Source organism: Protopterus annectens, chromosome 12.part0 (assembly GCF_019279795.1).
Source record: "Protopterus annectens isolate FY-2018-M chromosome 12.part0, PAN1.0, whole genome shotgun sequence".
In the NCBI taxonomy this organism is placed as follows: Eukaryota; Metazoa; Chordata; order Ceratodontiformes; family Protopteridae; genus Protopterus; species Protopterus annectens.
In genome coordinates, this window is record NC_056746.1 from 622,503,408 (window position 1) to 622,528,407 (window position 25,000).

At 37.8% G+C, this 25,000-nt stretch overlaps 1 protein-coding gene across 1 annotated transcript in view; it reads left to right on the top strand.

The window, feature by feature from the left end:
- Window positions 1–25,000, top strand: part of GPRC5B (G protein-coupled receptor class C group 5 member B) — a 522,828-nt gene that overhangs the window by 473,909 nt on the left and 23,919 nt on the right. Inside the window, exon 3 of the mRNA XM_044089743.1 lies at window positions 12,282–12,394. Coding sequence (XP_043945678.1) covers window positions 12,282–12,394 — 113 coding nt within the window. The remainder of the gene's footprint in view (window positions 1–12,281; window positions 12,395–25,000) is intronic.

Here is a 25,000-nt window from a genome sequence, read left to right on the forward strand (position 1 = left end):
TGATTTTAGACTATATTTAAGGAAATTAAATTTGAAATACATTTTGCATGATGTTTTGCAAGAAAAGAGTGATAGTAATATCTGTAATTTTTCTAGGCCAAAAAAAGCTAGTACTTTTAACCCCCCATTACAAGCTACTTTACAGGTTTTTCAGGATATGCGTGAAGCTGAGTTTAGAAAGATAAAATTTTAACCTGATGTATACAACTTAAACAAAGGAGAACATGAGGCTTTGTTTACCTTGAGCAAAAACAAAGAAATTATAATTATGAAGGCGGATAAGGGAGGCAAAGTAGTGGTTATGAATAGTAATGATTATACTAAATCTATTTTTGATCTCTTACAAGATGAGACTACTTATAAAAGAGTTAACTTTGGAGAAATAAAAAATAGTTTCAGTAGATTGGACATGTTGCTATTTGACCTATACTGCCAAGGAGAACTGGATGTAGAAAGTTATGATTATTTACAAGTTAACGGCCCAAAGATGGCAGTATTTTTTTGTATTCCGAAAGTTCAGAGTAACATGGTTAATCCACCTTTTAGACCTATTATTTCAGCAAGAGGATCTAAAACAGAGTCCATTTCAATATGGCTTGATTATATTCTTAACCCTGTAGTGCAAAAGTCCAAACATTATTTGAGAGACTCTTGGCATTTATTGGAAGAATTGAAAATGTTTGGAGTCCCACAGGGACATTTTTGTTTTGCTTCACTGGATGTGAAGTCATTATATACATCCATTGATCAGGAAACAGGTTTAGAATATCTAATGGAATATCTGACACAAGGAACAGATTTTAGTAATACAAAAATTAATACAATATGTTCACTAACGGAGCTAGTATTGGATAATAATTTTTTCAGGTTCAATGATCAACCTTTCAAGCAAATTTCTGGAGTAGCTATGGGGTCAAGCGTAGCCCCGGCTTTTGCCAATTTAGTAATCGCAAACTGGGAGAATAAGTTTTTGGCAGAAAATTCTTTTAATGAAGAGATCAGATTGTATTTTTGTTACATTGACGATTTGTTTTTTGTTTGGCAAGGAGATGAAATAAGATTTAATGAATTTGTTAATTATTTAAACAACACTACAGAATTCTTAAAATTTAGTGTGAGTGGTTATGGTGAAACAATCAATTTTTTGGACATACAGTTGACATATGATTTAGTAAGTAATTGTTTCACAAGTAGGATTTTTAGGAAATCAGTTTTTGCTAATCAATATTTACACAAAGAAAGTTTACATCCAGCCCACATGAAGAAGGGGGTTGTGAAGGGACAGATCATTTGGTTGAGTCGTCTCACTTCAGATGAAAAAGTATTCTTGGAAGAACTAAACATTTTAAGATCCATGTTTATTTTTAAGGGATATGATGAAATATGGTTGAAAAAATAGAGAAAGAAGTACTTAAATTGAGATGTGGGGTAGCACTACCTATTTTAGCAAAAACTGATGTTAACATTGATTCACATTATAATGAGGTTCAGTTTAACAACAAAGTTATACAATATTTTTGTGCTTCTCCTTTGCCAATAGTTTACAAAATGTGGTTTATTAGAGATATTATTACACAAAATTGGAAAATTATTTTGGGTAACAAAGACTTAGTTAAATATACAGGAATCCAACCGAGATTCACCTATAAGAAGGTAACAAATATTAAGAAAATGTTAGAACAAGGACAGGTCCAACAGAGTTCTGACACTAGAAGGACTAAGACAATAGGGACTTTTGCTTGTAATCATTGTAAACAATGTAGGTTTATTGCTAACACATCTTTTGTTAAACTGAAACATTTCAAAAAAACTTTTTGGGGCAAGGATCATTTTACTTGTGAAAGTGATTTTGTAGTTTATATATCAACATGTTCATCATGTCCCAGTTACTACATAGGCAAAACTAGTAGATGTCTTAAACGTAGAATTTACGAACACCTGTTAGCCATAAAGAAAAAAGATGGTAACAATTCCATGGCCAGACATGCACAAATTTGTATTGATCACAAAAAATTTCATTTTTTTGTGATAGATTATGTAAGGAAGCAGGATTTTACTGGGGATAGCAATAATTTGTTAGAATGTAAAGAAGCCTTTTGGCAGTTGTATTTAGGAGCTGATAGGGCACCCGGTCTGAATGAGACTATAAATTTAAAATGTTTTTTGTCATTTCGACAAGGTTTATAGGATGACTATTTTAAATGATCATTATTATGACTCTATATGTGTATAAGTGTTTACAAAAGTAGATAGGAGGGATACAATATTGTATTTTAAATTGATTTTTTTACATACAGAAGGAAAACGATACCATCATTTTAAATGATTGTCATGTGACTTATGAATGAAGGTATAAAATGCTTGTGGTAATGAGTTCATTGTTTCTGAAGAAGTTCACATAATAAAAGTGAATGAAAGCGCTAGTTTTGGTGTCTGTGTCCTGCATTCCTGGGATTTGTTATTCGACCAGTGTACTAGTTTTCTGGTTTCAAGTTTTCGAGTTTTGTGGTTCCTACTTACATAATAACTTGGCTATTTTACTCTACAGACTTCAAGGCTTTTATCTCTAGTCCAGGCTGTGGGTTAATATGTCTCATATTTAATTGTTCCCAGCAGGGACACTGTTGACTCTGCTCAGCTTCCCTTTCTATTCTGTACAGCTGTAAGCTGTACCCAAGTATGTGTCAATATGTATATATATATATATATATATATATATATATATATATATATATATATATATATAAAACGTGTGTGTATATATATATATATATATATATATATATATATATATATATATATATATATATATATATATATATATATATATATATATATATATATATATATATATATATATGTGTGTGTGTGTGTGTGTATGTTTTATATATATATATATATATGTGTGTGTGTGTGTGTGTGTGTGTGTATATATATATATATATATATATATATATATATATATATATATATATATACATATGTATGTATCTGTGTGTGTGTATTTTCTTTGTATTCCATATGGTGGAAAACCATTGACAAACTTTCTGGGAATACCTACTAGTACAATTTCATAGCTGTCATCACGTGTACAGACTTACTGGAAAACTAAATACATTAAAAGTGAATTTCTGTTGTAAGGCATTTTATACTGCAAGGCGTTAAACTACTTCACCATGCTCTGTATGAGTTAAGAAATGCCAGAAGTGGACTGTACAGTTAATTTGGAATGGGAAGTGTAGGATGGTAGAAAACCACATTTTAACACCACTGTGCAGAAACAGTGGTCTCAGATTTTATAATTTGGATACAGGAAACATTGGTATCCACTGATAAAGAGTCAATGGTAAAGGCTAGAAGCAAGCATTATGTGTAACACACCCATGTGTTTATCATTCAGTATCACTCCCATCTGTCTAAACGTGAAAATTTGGCATGATCTCTGCTGTCCCAGTATGGTCGTCAGGGTAGTGAAAAATCCTTTACGTCTTGCATTTTAAGGACTACTGACTCAGGATTAAGGAATGAAACAATCACAGTGCTGAACTTTGTAAAATGACATGTTAACTTTTACCGAAGGGAAAATAACCAAAACAAAGCAAAGTGCCTTCAATCCAAGTACAAACAAACAGAAGAACAACGAGTTGTCTAAACAAAACTGTTGCAGGAGTGCAGTTTGCTTCATTGTCCTTTTAACTCATGTGCAAGCTACAGGCTCATTTCAGTTGCTCACAACAGAAAGCAAAACACAAAATGAAATCTTTAAACTGTTCAGTCTTTTCTTCCAGAAGACAAATGTATGCAGATTTTCTCTAAGTATGTAGAAGGTTTAAACTGTATTGTCGCACTCGGCAACTTACCTTTTAACCCCAGTTTACATGACACATAAAGTGCCGATTAGCATTTTTGCCAGACTGGCAAAAATTATTGTTACAGCATTGACTGTAACCAGCAGTTGTTAAATTCATTTTCACCACATTGATGCCACTGAAAGTTAAACATGATCTTTTACCTCAGTGACATCAGCTCAGTGAAAACGTGAAATGTGTCCTTAAGCTTTAATGAACACATTTCACATTTCTGCACAGGTGCAGAAATATGTCCTTTAAAGTTGACGAAAGAGCCCTTAGTTAATGCCACCATAGGAAACTTTAAACTTATTGGGTCATGCATTGAATAAAAAGTTAACAAAGTTTTTATTAAAAACACAGCCCAAATAAATATGAAGTTATTAGGGCAAAGTGCATTATAGCAGTTAACTTACCATCTGCCAACATGCACTTTTAAAGTGTGACAGTACACTTTAAGCATAATCTGGTGAAATAGTAGACAAATTTCCAATTAACTGCAGACAGAGGCCCTTCCAGTATCAGGCCCAGAAGAAGAAAAATGTAGAAGAGTCACCAGTGTTTCAAAATACATGCTCCAATAAGTCTTGCACCCACATGGTTCCCAAGAAACCAGTAATCCTCATTTCTGGGGTAAAATTGAGGATTCTTCAGTTCTAAGGAAAATCCACCAGACAAAACATTCCTTTATCACAGAAGGAAATGACTGTTTCCCCAAAGTCACTCCTTTTTCTCTTCAAATGAAGGATTTTTCACCCTCTTTAGTTTTTGTCTAACTACAGCTCCACCCTGCAATAGCCAGTTCTGTTCAAGCAACCAGTTAAGGATTGCATGTCACACTAAATCAAGCCAAAACTTGCTAAGTATACTCTTAACTGGGACCATTTCAAACTGGAATTGAAAGACTAAGAAAATCTTCGGGGTTCCATAGTGCCTGAGTGTACACCATTCTATTATGGAACCACACCAAGATCAGTTGTCTATTGGGCAAGTTTGACATAAAGGGATGCTGACATTTCATGATCTATTGCAAGAGATACAGACAGAAATTACAAAAGCACCCTTCCTGTACCTCATGATAAATACCAGTTGTCAGAGTGTTTTGAAGATGCCTACAATTAAGTAATTCTATTACACACTCCCCAGTTACACACTTCAGTACAGTTAACAGATCTTCAGTTCTGAGATATTTCATGTAGGCTTAAAGCTGTAAAAGTATTGCACTTTTATAATATGTTGATCTACCTCCAAGCTACATACTTGAGCATGGGGAAGACACCTTGACATGTCTGTCCATGCATTTCATGACTGAACATGGGTGTCTGCATTATGCACAATACCTAAAATGTATGAAAATCAAATTATTTCCATGGATGATAGATGATGAACCTCCTTAAATAGCTTGCAGGTGGGTTAAAGCAATTCCTCAAATGTGAGATTTGCTCTATTTACCTGCTTAAAAGCATAAGACATGGGAATACCATTCACACAACTAGCATGGTGTTATATTTTCATATTAATTTTCACTCTACTGATGAAACAGATTCCCACCATTGTTGATGTTTGAGAAGTGTTAAACCACTTTCTGAGTAGTACTGATGCCTTAACATACCAAAGCCTAAATGACTAGAACAATCTAAATTGCCTCATTTACATCTTACTAACTTCAAGAAGGAAGTTTTCCAAAACCATTAATGTTTTAGAGTCAGAGAAGTTCCTCATACTGCATATTAGATATCTGTCAGCCGTGCTAAACAATGACTTTCATTTAGGTCTATCCAAATATGGTATCACATACATGCTACCTGGTACTTTGATAACAAGCAAGTTATCTAACATCTTTTATGAAAATTTCATTTGTTCATATTTATTTATTTATGTATTTCCAGTTTGATGACCGGGGATGTCCACTGGGCTCAGGGAGCCCCTTTTCAGTGGAGGCCCGGGGAGAAAAGCTCTGCATTACATAGTTTAGTTACATATACAATCATAGTAAAGAAGACACAATTACGATTTCATTTCATGCTAGAGAACAGGAATCAATTCTTTGGTTACATAGTATCTAAATATTTAGGATGGCAGTGGTAACTTAATTGAGAGGAAGAATAAAGACTTAGAAGGAAAAGAGAGAAAAAAAGGTGGGATGGGTTATTTATAATATGTACGGTGGTATGGCAGTAGCATTGTTACCTCACAGCAAGAGGTTCTCCCGTTCGATTCTCAGCGTGGCTTGGGAGTGCCTTCTTTGTGGAGTCTGCATGTCCTCCCCATGGTTGGGTAGCATTCGAAAGACATGTGTGCGTAAATGGGCATGCCTTCGTTGAAGGTTGGGCATCGAGATGGCACCTCGGTGTTTCATAAAAATCTGCTGCCAATCATTAGTGGACCGGAGCTCCACTGTGGTGACCCCTTACCGGGAAAAGCCGAAAGACAAACAACAATTATGTTATTTACAATATGTACATTTATGTTAGGTTAGCTTGTACTCAGAGTTAGTCAGGAGTTTAAGCAGTGGATTGATTATTTGGCTAGGTGGGGAGAGTGCAGTTGCATTTCCTGTTAGAGGAAAGGTAGAAATGTAGCTGAGTTTTAAAGTTTTCACAAGTCCTTAGAGAGGAAGGAAGAGAATTCCATTTTTTGACCAGCAGGATGATTGGGTTTGAGGACAGTGATTAAGTTTTGGTGAGTAGATCTTAGAATTCTCTGAGGGGTGGAAGGTTGAAGGATGTTGGTTTGTGCTGGGCACTTAGTAGGTTGAAACATTAGTCTCTGGGCTGTAGTAATTTGTAGATAGCCTAGATGGTTGGAGAGTTCAAGTCAATTTAACAAATAAAGGGCAGTACAATGATGGGAGGAGAATTTGGCTTTGGTTGCAAATTTAGAAATCTTATTATAACAGACTTCCAATTTGGAGGATAGAGAGGCAGATACGTTTGTTAGTAGAGGAGCACCATACGTTTGTGAGGGGAGTAGATAGGTAGTGGCGAGAGTTTGTCTGGTGGAAGGAGAGAGAAAATGGATGTTTCTGTATAGCATACCAAGTTTTATATGGATTTTCATAATGTTTTGCTGGATGTGAGTGTCGAATTTTAGGTGTTCATCAGTAGTAACCCCAAGTAGTTTAGCAAAGGGAACAACCTTTATAGTAGAGTTGTTTTGGCCAATAATTTGGAACAAGTTTTTATCAAGAGGGGAAGCTTTTGAGGGAGAGAATAATAGTATTTTGGATTTGTTGGCATTTAGCGAGAGGTGGTTTTGGAGCATCCAGTTTTCAGTGGTGGAGAAAGTAGGTATGGGTCACTGTTTGAAGCTTTGAGATGTTAGAGGCACAGCAGACTAAAGTTAAATCGACTGCATATTGTACAATTTTGGTGTTGGGTATGGCTTTGTGGAAATCATTAATAAAGATGTTGAATAGCATTGGACCGAGTATGGATCCCTGGAGTACCCCAGTGGGGGTAGGAAGGAAGGTTGATGTGCCTTTCCCCGATTTCACAGCTTGAGACCTGTCAGAGAGGTAACTTGAGAACCAGGATAAGGTATTCTGGGAGAGATAAAGGTTAGAAAGATGGTTCAAGAGATGGGTGTGGGAGATAGTATTGAATGCCTTGGACAGATCTAGTATAACTGTTGATATTATTTTTCCAGAGTCACGGGCAAGATTTATTGTGTCTAAGAAGGAGAGAAGGGCAGTGATAGTACTATGGCCAGGTACAAAGCCATGTTGGGTTGGAGTGATTAGTTGGTGATTGGCTAGGTATGGCATAAGCTGAAGGTGGATGCATTTTTCCAGAAGTGTTGAGATTGGGCAGAGGATAGGTATGGGGCGGTAGTTAGAGATGCTATTGTTTTTGCCTCCTTTATGGAGAGGTAGAATAAAGGCAGCATGCCATAATTTGGGCACATAAGATTCATGCATGGATCTGTTTATCAAGACGATAATGGGGAGAGTGATACCATCTGTGGCTATTTTTAGGAAGGAAGACGGGATATCGTCAGGGGCACTGGAGCATAGTTTTAATTTAGAGAGTAATTTTTTATGTGGGAGGTTGAGATGGGTTTAAGTTCAAATATTGGAGGAGGACTGGGGGCAGAGGGTGGTGTAGGAGATGAGGAAGATTGGATAGGTTGAGGGGAAGGGTTATTGTTAGGGAAGGTCTTGATCAGTTCTGCTATGGAGTTGGTGAAGAAGGAGTTGAATAGAGAGGCTATTTCAGGATTAGATATGCTGGTGTCAGGACAGGGGTTGTTTTTGGTACCTGGGTTGAGAAGAGTTAATGGAATTCCAGAAATGTTTGGGGTTTTTTGATTGGTTAGACTGGAGTTTGATATAGTAGGACTTTTTGTTTCTGATGATTTGTTTTAGTGAGGTTGCAGAGTTGTTTATATTTAAGAAAAGTTTCTGGCTGCGTGTTTTGATGATATGTTTTCCAGGATTTATCTCTTTGTAGCATAAGTTTTTTTGTATCTTTGGTTAGCCATGGGGTGGTCTTGGTTTTTACTCTTTTTGTTCGTGGCAGAGCTAGGGAGTTGAGGATGTTTAAGAAGGTTGAGTTGAAAAATTCTACAGTATTGTCTAGTGGAAGAGTTTTTAGGGGGTTCCAGTTTGTTTGTTTTAGGGAGTCAGAGAAAGAAGTGGGGTTAAAGTTTGTGAGGTTACTTGTGTGAATATATTGGTGTAGGTGAGGAGAGGAGTGGGTAGCTCTGTGTATGAAAGCTGGCAAGTGGTCTCCTATAGGGTCAGGTATAATGCCAGAGTTTAAGACTTTATTAGGATGGGATACTAGGATCCAGTCCAGTGTGGTACTTGGGGGGGTTGTTTTGTTGGGTCTGGTAATGGAGTTAGTTAGTTGGGTATAGTTAAATAGATTGATAGATATGGTGGGATTAGAGTTGTTGATTTTATTCCAATTGATATTTACATCTCCAAGTATGAAGGTCTCTAGTTTAATATTGGTAGAGGACCAAATGAGCATTTCTTCAAGAGTTGTGGTGTTATTACTAGGGGGGGATGTAGAGGGCAATGATACAAATGCTTTTGTGGTTATTTATTTTTAGGAGGCCTATTACTAGTTCTGCATTGTTGAATGGAGGGATAGGATTGGGGTAGGGAGTGATAGATAGGAGGTTAGAGTAGATTAAGGCTACCCCACCCCCTTTTCTATTTAAGCAATTGTGTCTGAGGGATTGGAATCCAGGAGGGAGGATTTCAGAGTCACAAATATGAGATTTTAGCCAGTTTTCTGAGATGGCTACAATGTCGGGTAGGTTGTAGTTTAGCCAAGCATGAAAGTGGGCTACTTTATTTCTTAGACTTCGGGCATTGATGGTGAAGAATTTGAGGTATTTATGGTTGGTTTTATTGCTTGTGATGGGGAGATTGGGACTAGAGGAAGTATTTGATCCAGGATTTGGGTGTATGTCTCCTGCTAAGCAGAGGTAGTTGAGGAAGGGTATTAGTATTTTTGATTTGGTCTTCAATATTTGTGGACAGCAAGGTATTAGTTTAGGTTTGTAGTATTTAATGGAGGGGGGAAAAGTTTTATCCTGAAGTAGTGGAGCGGGTTGGGTTGAACTAGAGAGGCGGATATGTTGTGGAAGTGTGTTTTAGTGGAATGAGGAAGGAGGGTGGGAGTGGGGGGGTAGGAGGGTGGAGTTGGTTATAGGAGTAGGAGGTAGCATGGTATAAAGGGAGTAAAATAGAATGCAGATAGCTGGGGTGATAATGGTTTGAGGTAGGAGGCAAGGCATGATAGAGGAGTATATGTGTATATTAGCAGTATAAAATGAGTAGGGCAGATTATGTATGTGTATAGATGGAGTAGAAATAGATGTTTATAGGGACTTTGATGGGCGGGGTTGGAGTGATTGTGATTGGCAGGTGGAGGTAGAGAGGGGAGTAGTTACAGAGTGGAAATGATTGGTTGGTTGAGAGAGGGAGGGGTTTCGAGTTGAAATAAATGTAGGAGTAGTAGGAGTGGGTGGGAATTTGGGTCTAGGGTATGGGAGCAGAGTGAGCCCGTAGAGCAAATGGAGCGGGAAGAGCTGGAGAGAAGGAGGCTGGCAGAAAACAATCAGCCAGCTGTAGCTGAAATGTGGGAGCTAAGGGGAAGTACATGAACAGCAGAGGTGAGTCTAGGCTGGGGAGTGTGGGGGGAGAAAGGTAATAAAACAATGCACAAGTCAAAGCAGTCCGGTGGGGTAAATATGCTATGAGAGTGGAGAATTGCTTGGGAGAGAACAGAAAAATTATATCAGTGATCTTTACACTATAAGTGGTTGAGTAGTGTCATCTAGTGGCAAAATAGAAAATATATAGCTTGGTGGGTAAGGGAATTAAGGGACAAAGAAAAATCGCTGTAGGCTGCTTAGCAAGTGTGGGGAAAAGCACAGACACTATGGTAATTGTAAGATATAAAGTTAGTTAAATGTGGAGCCCAGCAAGGAACAGAGGTAAGATTTCAAGTAAGGGAGGGAATAAGACACGGTTAGGTACTAAACTTAATGTTACAGCAGTACCAAGACACTGGCTTCTGTAGCTTAAGAAAGCTAGATTAGGCTGTAATAGGTCTTGTGAGGGAGGGGGAGGACAGAATACACCAGAAAAAGTGGTGAATAGTCAATACCATGACGAAAAGGGCTGGCCCTGATTAGGCTGCAATTGTTCTTGTGGGGAGGGGGAGGATTAGACTAGACCAGAAAAGTGGTGGATAGCCAATGACGAAAAGGGCTGGCCCTGGTTAGGCTGCAGTTGCTCTTGTGGGGAGGGGGAGGATCAGACTAGACCAGAAAAGTGGTTGATAGCCAATAGTATGATGAAAAGGGCTGGCCCTGATTTCACAGATATGCAAGTCTACAGTAACAATAAGAAAAGGCAGTAGGTACTCTGACTTGCTTGTTGTGCATACCTGTCTTACTGAAATAAAATAAGCCAATTTTACCAAGGAGTTATGTGGAAATTAGGAAGACAAGAATTTATAAGAGAAAAGGTTTAAAAGAAGTAGAAAAACAGCAGAGCATACAAACAGTACAGCATATAAAGACAGATTGCAGTTAGAAGTACAGAATGGGGGGGCAGCTAATGTTCTGAAACAATCATGAAAATAAGTAGGTACTTTGGACTTAACTTGGTTTTCGTACCTTTCTTTGTAAATAAAATAAAAAACACTTGTAACTAGGAGTATGTGGGATTTAGAAAGATTGTTCTTATGATGCCAGTGTGGTATAAATAGTTGCAGGCCAATGTTGTTTAATAAGGATATTTCCTTTTATTTTTTCATGTCATATACTAACAAACCAAAAAGAACAGTCTTGGCATTTCTTCAAATGTATACCATGCTACATTTTTACAGTGTTTAAATATGTCAGATGTTCTTGTTATTAGTGCAGTTGTAGAGCAGCCATCACAAAAAGAAAAGAAAATTAGTAGTACCAACAGTGTAAAAAAAATTAGACTAGGTAGTAGAGGGACGCATGAAAAATACTCAAGGTAGATAAATTGCAAATTACACAGTTTATCACATACAATTATTATAAGGAGACCAGGGTTGAGGGGATTTTTTTTGAGCAAACACAGAAGTATCTATTTCTGGAATGAAATGACATTCAAGACTATATGGATATCATTGTGAAGATGGAAAGACAGAGGAAACTTACATATTTTATATCCATATATAAGTGTGTATGGATTCACTTCAGAATTTCAAATTCCCAAAACTTCGAATTTCATATGTTCGAGACCATATGATTTAGAACTTTGAAACTCTGAAATAAATTCAAAAGGAGCACAAAACTATGTTTCTCAATGTTTTTGCAGGGGTGCAATCCCCCCTGCACCCCCTGCTATTTAGATCTATCAACTCTGAGATCGCACTACAGCGAGGAAAAGGGAGAATTTCCTGTTCCGCACTGTATGCAGATCTCCAGTCAGAATTTTAAAGTTGTAAAACTTTGATCATATGGTCTCGACCATATGAATTCGAGGTTTTGGGAATTCAAAATTTTGAAGGGAGTCCGTGTGTGTGTGTGTGTGTGTGCGTGTGTGTGTGTGTGTGTGTGTGTGTGTGTGTGTGTGTGTGTGTGTGTGTGTGTGTCACAAAAACAGTTGTACATACAATAATAAATGTAGATTATATTTAATGTGTAAAGTGTCAGAATGTATTCTGACAGGATATTTCACAGGAATGACTTCTTTAATGTGCAATTTCTTCTCAATAAGGTTAGATACATAACGCACATGTTTTCTCCTAACAAATACATGTGATCTAATAGCAATAATAATTAATATTTCACTGAGGCTAAAGTAAAATGTAACAATATGAATGGAAAGTACATAAAACAGTAGTGTACAGTTTTATTTTGATTGAATGCATGGGACTTGATGGGGCAGTTGCAGTACAAACATTGAAAGTATACTCTAACTTTCTACTACAGCTTTTAGAACCGCTGGATTCCGGAATGGAAGCATGAGCACGAGACCATCGGCCCCCTTTCGAAGCAACGTTTATCAACCCACTGAGATGGCCGTTGTGCTAAATGGAGGAACTGTGAGTACAGCCCAGACAGGAATGTTGTCGTTTTAGTAAACTATGTCAAAATGAAGAACTGAAAATAAATGCTTACTGAGAAGCTAAATAATTTACAGCAGGTGCTTTATGATGGAACTGATAGAAAAATATGTTGTATAATAGGACACATTTCTATCCCATATATTCCAGTATTATGTGTAATACAAAACACACAGCATATTTAAATTGGATTTTATAGTAATGACGAATTGCTCCAAATATAGTTTTGTTTTGTAGTTTGAATGTTTCATCTGAATGAAAAATGTTCCCCATGACAACTGTAATACACATAGTACTGCACTATTCTGCCCAGAACAGACAAAAAGCTTTTAATTATTTGGATTTATTAGCTGTTGAATACATTTCACTCAAAGGCTAAAGTCTGTCTCAGTGCTCTGTGTTTTGTGTGCTTTTTAATGTTTATTAATTATCATTTTGTGTTTCTTTATAAAGAAAAGAATTGTTTATATATTATGTAACACATCTGTTAAATATTTAGGTACACTTGAGAAAGGAACTGAATGTAATGAGTCACTTGTCTTAGAACTTTACAAAGAAACATTGAACTGTGACACATTTATTGTTAGTGCATAAGCAAAAATTGGAATTATATTGATTTGGAAGATTGCACAGTATGTAGTCTTATTAGAATAGGGCCGAGGCTGCAATAGCATTTCTTGCATAAGGCACTGCAGTGTTCTTCCAGTGCTGATAAAAAATAACAAAGCTATGTTTGTCTGCTAGTAAATAGTAATGAACAATGTACAACAAGAGAAAGCAGTTTTAACTACATATGTTCCTTAAATTTTGTATATCATTTTGCCATTATGTGTAATAGCCTAATTTGAAAAGGAACATAGCTGTTTTTTCTGGGATTCTGACTCTGTTTCCAAAGTATGTCCCCCATGCATCAGAGCTGCTGATCTGTATATCTTATGACTCTTATGAGAAAAATATAGCTGTCAATGACTATGTTATCACAAACAGAAAATATAACACTTGTAACTGTTTTAAAGGTAACTACCTACAGAATAACAATTTAAATTTGATGCACATTTTATCTATTGTTCATTATAAATTACAGAAACAAAAAAAAATCTTGTTGGTCCTAAAGTAATATTGCACGTAGTACCAGCACACGTAACTGTCAGTATATAATAGTATTTGCCCCATCTTACTGTGTTCCAGGGTCAACTATTCATATGTGATTTTTGTTTTCAGGTAAGGGTTCTTCTTCCTCACATTGGATTATGCATCCCTACTTGACTTTGCATTATCTGAAAAACATATGTAAACTGCTGCATGGTTTGTTCAGTGCAGTTTGTTATTTGTTACTTAGTTAAATGTATGCTTGTTACACTCTTCTGCTGCATAGGATCTTAGTAAGTTATTAGGCTACTGGCCCTGAGGCTCTTATAAGCCTAGCCAATAAATTAGCCCCATGTTCCCACAAGTCATCACCCAGTGCCCCTGTCCAGCAGGAACACAGGTGGAATCCCAGGGGTATATTTTCTATTTCCCATCCAGTCATCTAGGTTACTCTTAAAGAGGGATAATGAAGTGCTCTATTTGACGCTGGAGTTTGGCTTGCAGATGTGCAGTCATTTCATCAAGGTGGGGTCAGAGATTTATCTGTATGCCAGATATAGATCACCTCTGAGGAGTCTGTATGAGATGGAGTAGAGGGACAGGGCTTTTAGCCTATACATGTAGGATGGATTTATGAAGCCCTGGATTCTCCTGGTCAGGGACCTCTGTGGTCTCCAGCTGCTGCATGTGCTTCACGAGGTACATGCTGAAAAGGGTGTTATACTCGATGATGGGCCTGATAAGGCAGGAATGCAGGGAAGTTATGACTTCTTTGTTGCTAGAAGAAGTACCCTTACTGATGAGGTGAGCCATGTAGAAAGCTCTCCATACAATGGAGACAACATGGTGGTCAAAAGTTACATTGCTGCCAACTTGGTGCCCAGATCCCTTACAACTGCTTGATTGCTTAGGATGTTGTTATTAGTGTGATCATTTGTGGAGACATCACTCTCCCCAAAGGGGATCGTGTTGCATTTTTTGGCATTTAGTTAGATTGCTGTCAACTTGGTGCCCAGGTCCCTTACAACTGCTTGCGTGCGTGCTTAGGATGCTGTTATTAATGTGATTATTTCTGGAGACATCACTCTCCCCAAAGGGGATCGTGTTGCATTTTTTGGCATTTAGTTTGAGGCCATATTTCTGGCACCAATCATTTGTCTGGGTGAGACCCTCTTGTAGTATGTCTTCTTCCCTAGGGGAGTTGATAACAGCATCCAGCTTGCAGTCATCTGCAAATCTGGTCAGTCATAACCTCTGGTTTTGGCTTGCAGCTCAGAGAACTATATCCCAAACAGCAGGGGCCCCAAGACTGATCCCTGGGGTACACCATTCATTACCGGTCCACTACTTGAGGTAGCTAACCCTATTTTGACTAAGTGAGTTCTATCAGTGAGTCAGTTAGCTACCCATCTAGGCAAATAAGGATTTACTCCAAGCTGGGATAGTTTGTTTATTATGCCCGAGTGGGAAATAGTGTTGAAGACCTTGGCCAGGCCAAGGTAGGCAGTGTGCACTGTCTTCTCCTCATCCATGGCTTTGGTGACTGACTCAAAGAAGTCTACCTGATTCAACAGGTATAATCTCCCCTTGGCAAAACCAAACTGTGTGGAATCAAACATTTGGAGGTTGCCGATGTCCTTATTGATGAGGTTCATTGTAATGCATTCCATGGCCTTGCAAATCAGGCTAGTTAGGCTGATGGGTCTATAATTGTCTGGATGGGTGGATGCTCCACCTTTGTGCACAAGGATGACAGTGGTTGTCCTCCACTCACCTAGGATGAAACAAGTTCTCAAGCTTAGGTTGAATAGGGTGCCTAATGTTGCTGCGAGTTCCTGCCTGAATTGACACAGGATGCAGCTTGGGATGTTATCGAGTCCCATGGAAGCTGTGTTTTAGCCTTTGTGACAGTGGTAATGATTTGTTCCCTAGTGATAAGGGGTGGAGGACAGATGCTGAGGATATCCTGAATTACTGATGGAGGGAACAGGGGGGTGAAGTTTTGACTGAGCCTGTCAGAAAGCAGGTTGTCTATATCCATGGCATTTGTGTATGTGGTGTCCTTGACCGTCAGTTCTGAGCCAATTTGGGCATTTCCCCTTAGACTGCAGATGTATGTGAAGAAGGCCTTATAATTGTCTTTAGTAGATGTGGCCAATTTGGACTCAAAGTTAGCTTTGGAGGACTTCACTAATACCCTTATTTACCTGTTTGGGCCAAGGAGAGATTGCTTCCAGTTTGGCACTTGTTTCTTCTTGGTCCTGGGCAGTAACGTTTTTCCTTTGTTGTAGAGTTTATTTATAGCTGATGTCCACCAGACAAGTTTACTCTTCCTTGAGGAGGAGAATTTTGTCCTGTCAGGTATTGCTGAATCCACGCATTAATATAAATGGTCGTCTAGCCCTTTGGTGTAGCTTTGTACATTAGTGCCAACTCCTACTGTTGGGGAGGGGGGCTGTGAAGTTTTTTAGACCTTCCCCAGGAGGTTGTAATCAGCTTAGGAGAAATGTTTTTGTTTATCCCTAGCTGGGGGGGGGGTCAGGGGAGATGGTGACTTAGAAGGAGACCACTTTTTGGTCTGATCTTACCTGGGATGATGATACTGTAGGGGTGATGCAGTGGTTCCCTGTGCTGGTTAGTACTAAGTACAAGATGTCATCACCACTTGTGGGGGTGTCAACCAGCTGCTCCAAGGCACTGGCATTGACGAAGTCAAGGAATCTTTGAGCATTTGTGTTCTGGCATGAGTAGTTCTTCCAATTAATGGTTGGGTAGTTAAAATAGCCCAAGGATTAGGGTAAAGGGTTGAACCTTATTAGAATCAAGGAGGTTATGATAGGTGCCATGGGTGTCCTGAGTCAAAGTTGGGTGGCCTGTAGCTAACTATGATTTGAATATGGGTCTTGTCAACCGTTAAATGCACCTGGAGCATCTCCTGTGTGTCATACTGTTTGACTGCTCTGAAGGTGTGTATATCTTTAGTATATATTGAAACACTACCTCCTTTGACTTTCCTGCCCTCAGTTTTGGGTCTGTATGTATGATAGGATGAGTAACCAGGTAAAGCTGGGGTGCTCCCTGCATCTTTGAACAAGGTTTCTGTGACTGCACAAATGTCAGTATCTTCCAGGGTTAAGAATGCTTGCGATGAGAGCAGTTTCATGTTGAACATGTCCTAAAAAAGCTAGGCACTAGTTATTGTAAGCAAATACTGAACCGCTGATCTGAGGGCATTCATATTAGATGATTTAGGAAATGTTAGCACAATGTTTGTGCATCCAGAAAGTGCTGACAAAGTTTTGTTTTCTTTGTTTCCTGTGTGGGCTCTTATAAAGTTGTATAATCAAACCAAGAAGGAAAGATATATAGTATATGTATGTGTGTGTGTGTGTGTGTGTGTGTGTGTGTGTGTGTGTGTGTGTGTGTGTCTGTGTGTCTGTGTGTCTGTGTTAATGTGTTTATATATCTAGCAAAATAAATATATATAAATATATATATATGTGTATATATATATATATATATATATATATATATATATATATGTATATATGTGTATATATAGATATAGATATATAGATATATACGTAATGGGCAAAAATTCCATATAAGGCTTTGTTATTAACGTATTCCAATTGTAAGATGAAATACAGACGAATGCTTCTTTTCAGGACTGACTCTGGAGCATTAGTGCTGTTAAGCATTTGGTTAGAATCATAGAATATTGTAAGTGGAAACAGTTGGAAACAAATCCACAAAGCTTATCAGCAATTACGATCCTTAACAAACATACAAAATGAAAAATAAGATGTTAAGTGAAGTTGAAAACTTGCAAACTGTTATCACTCACAACTCCTTTAAGCTGGTTAAGTTTAAGCAACTTTTCTGAAATGTTCTAAGCAGTGTTTTTTTTTTAATACAAAAAAAAATGGACAGATCACATTGAAAAGACACACTGACAAAATGCCAAAAAGACCCAGGCAAACTAGAGTCGCCACTGTTTAACACTTTAAACCCGCTTTGAAAGTGGCCTATGGGAAGTGTGCAAATGAACCCTTAAGGACATTGAAGTGTTTCAGCACCATGGCTTGTGAAAACGAATTAACTTTGTGCTTTTCTATGAATCTCCTTTTATGCATTTAGGGTAATAAAGCAAACCTGGACTAGGTGTAGACAATATGTTTTGCCATTGTTATGGACTCATCAAGTCTCAAGGGGTCATTTGCATACATAAGGTATCATTTGCATACTTCCCATGGACCTCCTTCAAGTTGGTTTCAGGTATTACACAATTAAATTTCTGGTTTGCCTAAGCCTTTCTATACAAGTTATATTAATTAAATAACATTACATCATTTAAAACTCTTTTTGCAAATTAGTTTGAATCCACGTTATATGTATTTTCTGTCTGGGACAATGAACTGAAAATAAAAAAAAAACAGAGGTGAGGTTCTTCTTCCTCCCATTAAGCCAATTATGGCATATTAGTTGAGGAAACATTTTCCTTCCAAGAGCAGTGCTGCACACAAGGCTTTAGCTGAAAAATATCTGTAATGTAAAAGTAGTACTAGTTTCCAGATATGGTTTCCATTCTAAGGTGCAGTGCTAGCAGTATTTTGAAGTAGCAGAGAAAACACTGGTTGAATGGACTTCTCTGGCATTGACACAAAGTTATTCAGTGACTTACGGGATGCAGTTAGTCCTAAATGTTAAAAAGTATTTAGTCAGACTATTTTGGTTATTTTTGATATTTGCTACTCAGTATAAGAGTTTACGGTTACAAGTTATCTCACCTTTTACTGTACAGAATACTCTGCCAATCATCTATGCAATTTTTTTATTGATATGGTAACTAATGATAAGTTTTACATTCTGTAATGTTTGAGAAGTAGTCAAATCTACTCTAAATTATTTCCTGCCAGTAAGCAATACGTTTACTTTCCTAATACACTTGTCCCTGTCACTGTACTCGTACCACCAATAATCCTACTGTCACTCTCTCTCTCTCTCTGCCTGTTTCTGGCACCCTTAATAACTATAATTTGCTTCTCTTTATTTCAAGTCATTTACTGCCTACTGTCAGTAGACCCTTGTTATTTAGCATTACCCTGCTCCTTCCACTTAAGAACCAAAATGCAAGTTCTACATACATTTACTTTTCCATTATGATGAACATTTCGTATTGTCACGTGCACTTTAACTGTATTTTAAATATTCATGGCCTACTATATTGCTCTCGGATTTATACTTTTCTATTAATTTCCCACTCAGTGGCCTTAACGTAGTCTTCACAGTCTTGAACTGTTTGTCATGTTTTTTACTGTAATGTAAACCTGATAAGTGCTTTTTGCCTTTTCTAGTGGTCGTTCATCCCAAGCACTACATTTAGCTGTTTATCTTTGTACAGAGCAATCACAGATGAATTTGTTTTATACCTAATAAGAATTTATACTTTTGGCATGTTTTCATCTTGATGCTAATGCATACACTTGTACATCAGATTCATTACATTATATATGCGTGATGGCAGAAAGAAACAAGATTTAAACAGTTTGCTGTTTAAATGCATTCAACATTCTACTTTGCTGCTATCTATTTTGTTCCCCTATGTCCCCTTCACTTGTCCTATTCCCTCTTGAATGGATTGTTTCCATCTCTAGCACCCTTTTCACTAATCTATTCCATTGCTTGACATCCCTATCTATGCAGACATACTTTTGCACAGTCAGGGAATAATTTATTCCCATGGCCTGCTTCCTGTGCTCCCTCCTCTCATACGAGTCCTCGCTGTTCAGTGCAGTCCTTTCACACCTCAGTGACATGAGCTTGTACAGCCATATTATACTTCCTTGTTTCTTCTAGTCCTTAAAGTATTTTTGGTCATGTTCTGAAGCATATTTCTTTTACAGTCAATTTAATTTCCAGTTGTATTGCAAGTCATTTTACAAAAAAAAGTTAAGATTATAGTGTGATTCTTGTCTTTTTTGTTTTTAGTTTCACAATTTAATTTGTTTTTATCTGTAGCCACACCCACATTATGTCAAAATAGGTACTAGAGGATAATTTACATGAACAGTAATGCACTGTGGGCAAGAAAAAATAACTCATGAGTTTAGAAGAGCAGCTTTTTATGTACATCATGCTCTCATTATTATATCATCACCTGTGTCATTTCTTATCCCGTTTTACTTCTCTAGGTACATTGTCTTTCTAGAAAGTAAAACACTCCAACTAATGTATTTAGCATGGAAATATAGTAGTCTATACATTCATTTAGGCATTGAGACATTGTGGTTTTATTAATTCATGATGTCACAGAAGGGATATTCTGGGGCAAGAAAAACATATTTTTGGGGGGACCATCTATATTGACAAAATAAAAAGCAAAAACAACACAATGTTTGCATAAAAAACTGTATAACTTGGTAATGAATGTGATAAGAAAGCCATACTCAACTAAAAGGGCTGTAACTTTCATTTTTCACAGAATATGACCAGTATACTTTAATGTGGAAAATGTCTGGCTTGTCTACTATTTGATCACATCCTTTTTCCTTCAGCCTATGCACTCTTACAGCAGCTTTCTTCTGGACTCTTTCTAGCAGCCTGATGTCCCTTGTCTTGAATGGCCACTAGAACTGCATGTAGTACTCAGTGTGTGTTCTGACTAGGAACCTCCAGAGTGAAAGCATAAACCTCTTTGTTTCTGGATCCTGCATTCTGAGAATATACTCCAGCATTCTGTTGGTTGTTGCCACTGTACTCTCACTCTGTTCCACATGATGTTTATGGCCATAGTGTGAACACCCAGTCCTTTTCCTGATTTGTTGCCATCACTTCTGCTCTCCAGTGGATGCTTCACATTAGGGTTGCAGTGACCTAAGTGTAGCATTTTGCATTTGTCTGCATTGAAGATCAACTGCCATATTACAGCCCACTTGTCCAAGGTCTCCAAATCCTTGCTTAGACTCCACGCCCATTTTCCAGTGCTACACCCAGTTGGTGTCACGAATGAATCAGATAATCCTTTTGTTTGACTCTTCAAATATGTCTGAAATAAACTAGCTGAAGAGCACTGGGTCCAGGGCAGAACCATTTGGTCTTCCTGTTATAATTTCCCTTATTCCTGACAGTATTCTAGCGCTGTCGCCTCACAGCAAGAGGTTCTCCTGCTCAATTCTCAGCTGGAGCGGCTTCTGTGTGGAGTCTGCATGTCCTCCCTGCGGTCGAGTGGCGTTTGAAAGACGGGTGAATGAGCGTGCCTTTGTTGAAGGTTGGGCATCCGGCTGGCACCTCGGCACCGTAAAAATCTACTGCCAATCATTAGCAGACCGGAATTCCGCTGTGGTGACCCCTAACCAGGAAAAGCTGAAAGAAGAAGAAGAACAACAACAACCCACAGTCATTTGTATCCACCATTCAGCTACAAGTCAGCTCTACTACATTGTATATATACTCCTTAAACTATGAATACTACAGTGTGTTGACATATATTTTTCTTTGTGTTATCAAACTCTTCTGTTTTGTCTTCATCATACTTGGCCAGGCAGAACCTGAAAATGGTCCACTTGGCTCAGTGTTCTACACTGGTTAACTAATGAAAATAAAATAAATTAAAATAAACTCAAAGCTTTCTCTGTGATGTTCTCCCTAACTGTGTTATGCTTCCAGGCCTGTAGTTCCCTGGAATTTTTTCTGCTTTACCCTCTTATACAAGGGCATCAAGCTTGCTGATATACAACTCATAATCAGTTCTTTAGTGGACAATGGTCTGCTGAAAGTCTGCAACAGTGACCTGCCAGCATACCAGCCAGATTTCTGAGGAATCTGGGAGGCAGCCCATCAAGTACCTGCACTTTGTCCTCCCTTAGAAAAACTATTGACTTTTAAATCTCCTTCATGGGGTCTACCCTCTGCTGTCACTGCCCTGCCCCATCGCCCTCCCAGCATGACTTCTTCCCTTTACTTTGCTCTCTGAAGACCAAAGCAGAATATTCAGAGAATGGAATAGTCATTGCTAGCTAATGACACCATTACTTCTACATCTCTTGCCATCTCCACCTTAGGACAATATTCAGAATTCCATCCTTTGTGGTACAGTCCTACACCAGTTGACTGAACCCTACATGTCTCAAGGGCTCTTTCATTCCTGTTTCTTCCCTACCCTGGCACTTAGACTTTCTCAGTATGCTCCTTGAAACTTAAATTCTCTGTGACAATAATCTTCTTACTGCTTCTCTTTCACTCAGTCATTTATCCTCCTCTGATGCATCTGAGGGCTGATCTCAAGTTTGATGTTCTTCTTTATGGAGATTGCTATTCAACTTCCTTCCCACCCTTGTCTTAAATTACTAAACAACCTATGTCTAGGCACCATTATGTCTCATTTTGTTATTGGCATATGTTTCTGTGATGCAAGGAATGTCCACCTTCCTCCTCTACATCACTACCTGCAGCTTCCCATCTTCCTGCTCAGAAACCTTGCATTTCTTAGTAATGCTGCAGATCCATGTTCTAATCTTCTTCTTCTTTCAGCTTTTCCCGGTTAGGGGTCATCACAGCGGATCACCTGTCTGCTCATGATTGACAATGGAGTTTTATGGTGTCGAGTTGCCAGCCCAGTGCCCAACCTTCCACAGAAGGCACACACACGCACTCACGCCTAGGGCCAATTTAGAGTGTCCAATCCACCAACAGCATGTCTTTGGGATGTGGGAGGAAATCCACACAACCACAGGAAGGACATGCAGACTCCGCACAGACAGTACCCCAGCTGAGGATTGAACCAGAGAACCTCTTGCTGTGAGGCGGCAATGCTAACCACTTGACCACAGCGGCCACCCGCAGATCCATGTTCTAATAACTTCCTATATATTTATATACTTTAAATTCATGCATTTCCTGCTTTCCAGTAGCCTGGCTTGTGGCTCAGAATAATATTTGGATCATTTCCCTTATTCATTTAACTACAACATAGATAAAATAAAATACCACGTTAATCAGCTTATTTTATAAAATTTAAAAACATCTAGAAAATTTAAACAATGAGTTTTTGTTTTTGATTTTGGTGATGTGTAGACTGCCATGTAAAGTTTCAGGTGGCATTTTCAGTACAAATAAGGCAAGGAGATGACAGATAAAATGTATGTAACAGTAACATTTTTACCATTTCTGCCAGGTATATATCTCAGCTTCTTAGTGCAAGAAATCTGGACAAAGCAGGACAAAATGGGGGGACAAAGGTCCAAAAGTAGGGTCATTTTTTAAATATTGCTTTTATAAACTTAGACAGTTGCTAAAATAACAGGGTTTGTTTTAATACACATTTTCTGAAAGATTTGAAGCCTGTAACTCAAATGTATGTTGTTATTTAGTGACTTCAACCCTCAGATCATCCTAGTGATTTGCCATAAAACCACAAATTTTATGAGGAATAGACCAAGAATATCAGCCATAAATCTGGACATTTTACTAAAATCCGGACAGTTGAGAGGTATGCTTCTGGGTTTCAGAATGCATGGATGCCATGGATAATTAATAACATATCATAGTCCTAGCTATTAGTGGATTCATTAAAAAGTAACACATATTATTTCTAGATTTATTACCTAACTGCTTCTCCATTTCATGTTCCTTTATCTTCCTTTCTTATCTACATCTACACTATTGTTGTTCTTCTCTTTTATTAACTAGTATTCTTTAGCAACAATTAAATATAACTTCTTATTAACTATACTAAGTTTTTTCAAATATATGTAACCTTCTTTATGTACTTTATAAATTTGCAACCTCTTATTTATTTCTCTTATCTTTACAATAAAATGTATTTGCATCCTAAATATGTACTTCTGTAAATGTGAATTTGATTTGTATTGTGTGGAGCTTTTCTCCCCGGGCCTCTACTGAAAATGGGCATATATCCAGCTAGACTAGCCCGGTCAAAAAAATGTAAAATAAATAAAATAAATAAATAAATATACAAAACATACTTTAAAAAACATCAATATGCTTCCAAAATTCCTAGTACCCTTCTTTTGGCCAAAGGGACACTCCAATGAACAATGACAAGTGATATGAAAATCTTCCTGTTTTTGTTATGGTGATGAACCCAAGATACAAGATATAATCATGTAAATGTATAGATTACGCAAAGGAAGTTGACAAGTAAAGCATTTCTTAGCCATCCAGCACTCAAGTTAGCCCCTAACCGGGTGCTGTTCACTCATCTTCCTTCAAAAACACAGTACAGAAAATAATAAGATAAGGTTTCTAAATAAAGAGAACTAAAGAACTGCAGAGTGAATACACAGGAAGAACTGAAAACATGAATTGTGTAATTATAGATTTCTTAATGCAGTTATACTAACCTGCTGGAGTATGTATGTATGTAATAATTGGAGGGCTGGCTATTGAGGACAAGGATTGAACACTTTGCAGCAGTTTGTCCTTTTCCAAGAAGTATGGGGCTGATATGGCTAGTACTATGCAGAGTCATGAAAAGTAGGGGTGAGTATGGGGTGTTGATGACTGAAACATGCACTGCCCAGTAGCATATCATCCGAACAGAGGAACAGTACTAAGGCAAAAAATCAAAGTGACTATAAGAGGCCTAATCCCGTATACCTTTAACTAGAAACACTTAAAACCTCTTGTCAGCCTTATGAGTACTAAATATTGCCCACCTCCCAGATCAAGTAAAGCTGTACATGAACATTTTAGTGTAAATTTATGCCTACCCATCCATTCATCAAAAATTGCCTTAAAGTCAAAGTAGTATTTTGCTTATTTGTAGTAGCAATTTACTCCACAGGCAGGTAATATGTTGAGATAGGAACTTATCCCACCAGCAAGTCTTGTTTATTTGTTGGTACAAATTTAGGTCCTTAATACAGATGTTTGTACAGCCACTGCCATTGCAATGATATAGAAGGTCAAACACGTTCAGGTAGGTCATGGCTCAAAAAGCAAGACACATGTCACCTAAGAGCAGCTGGTTGGGTATTGAGTGTAAAGAGAGTTAAGCTAATCTATCGGCATAGTTTGAAGGATTTAAGGTCTTTTTTTTTTTTTTTTTTTTAGTTAAAATTGTTGGGGCCTTTCCATTTGAACAGCATGCTTGAAATTCTACTTATCAAGGGCAACATTATATTTAATGATTGGTCTCATAAAGGAAGAGTACAATGGTAAGGTAAATTCTTCAGATCTTGAAGACATTCCCTTTGAAATTATCTGGACCAGACAAAGATTCCTCACTGTGGTGAAAATATGATAATCAAATGTTAGAGAGTTGACCATATAAGTACCCATATCTCTCTTTGAAGAGGAGTACCATTTATAACTTACGAGGTGTGAACAGCCTTTTTTTCTTAACACTACTATGCTGCACTCTTTTGCATTTAGCTTGAGAGTGTTTTCAGTACACCAGGTGTGTGCATATCCCACCCAGCCCTTTTAGGAACAGTTTATTATCAGAGAATAAGTGGGGAATAGTGCCCAGCT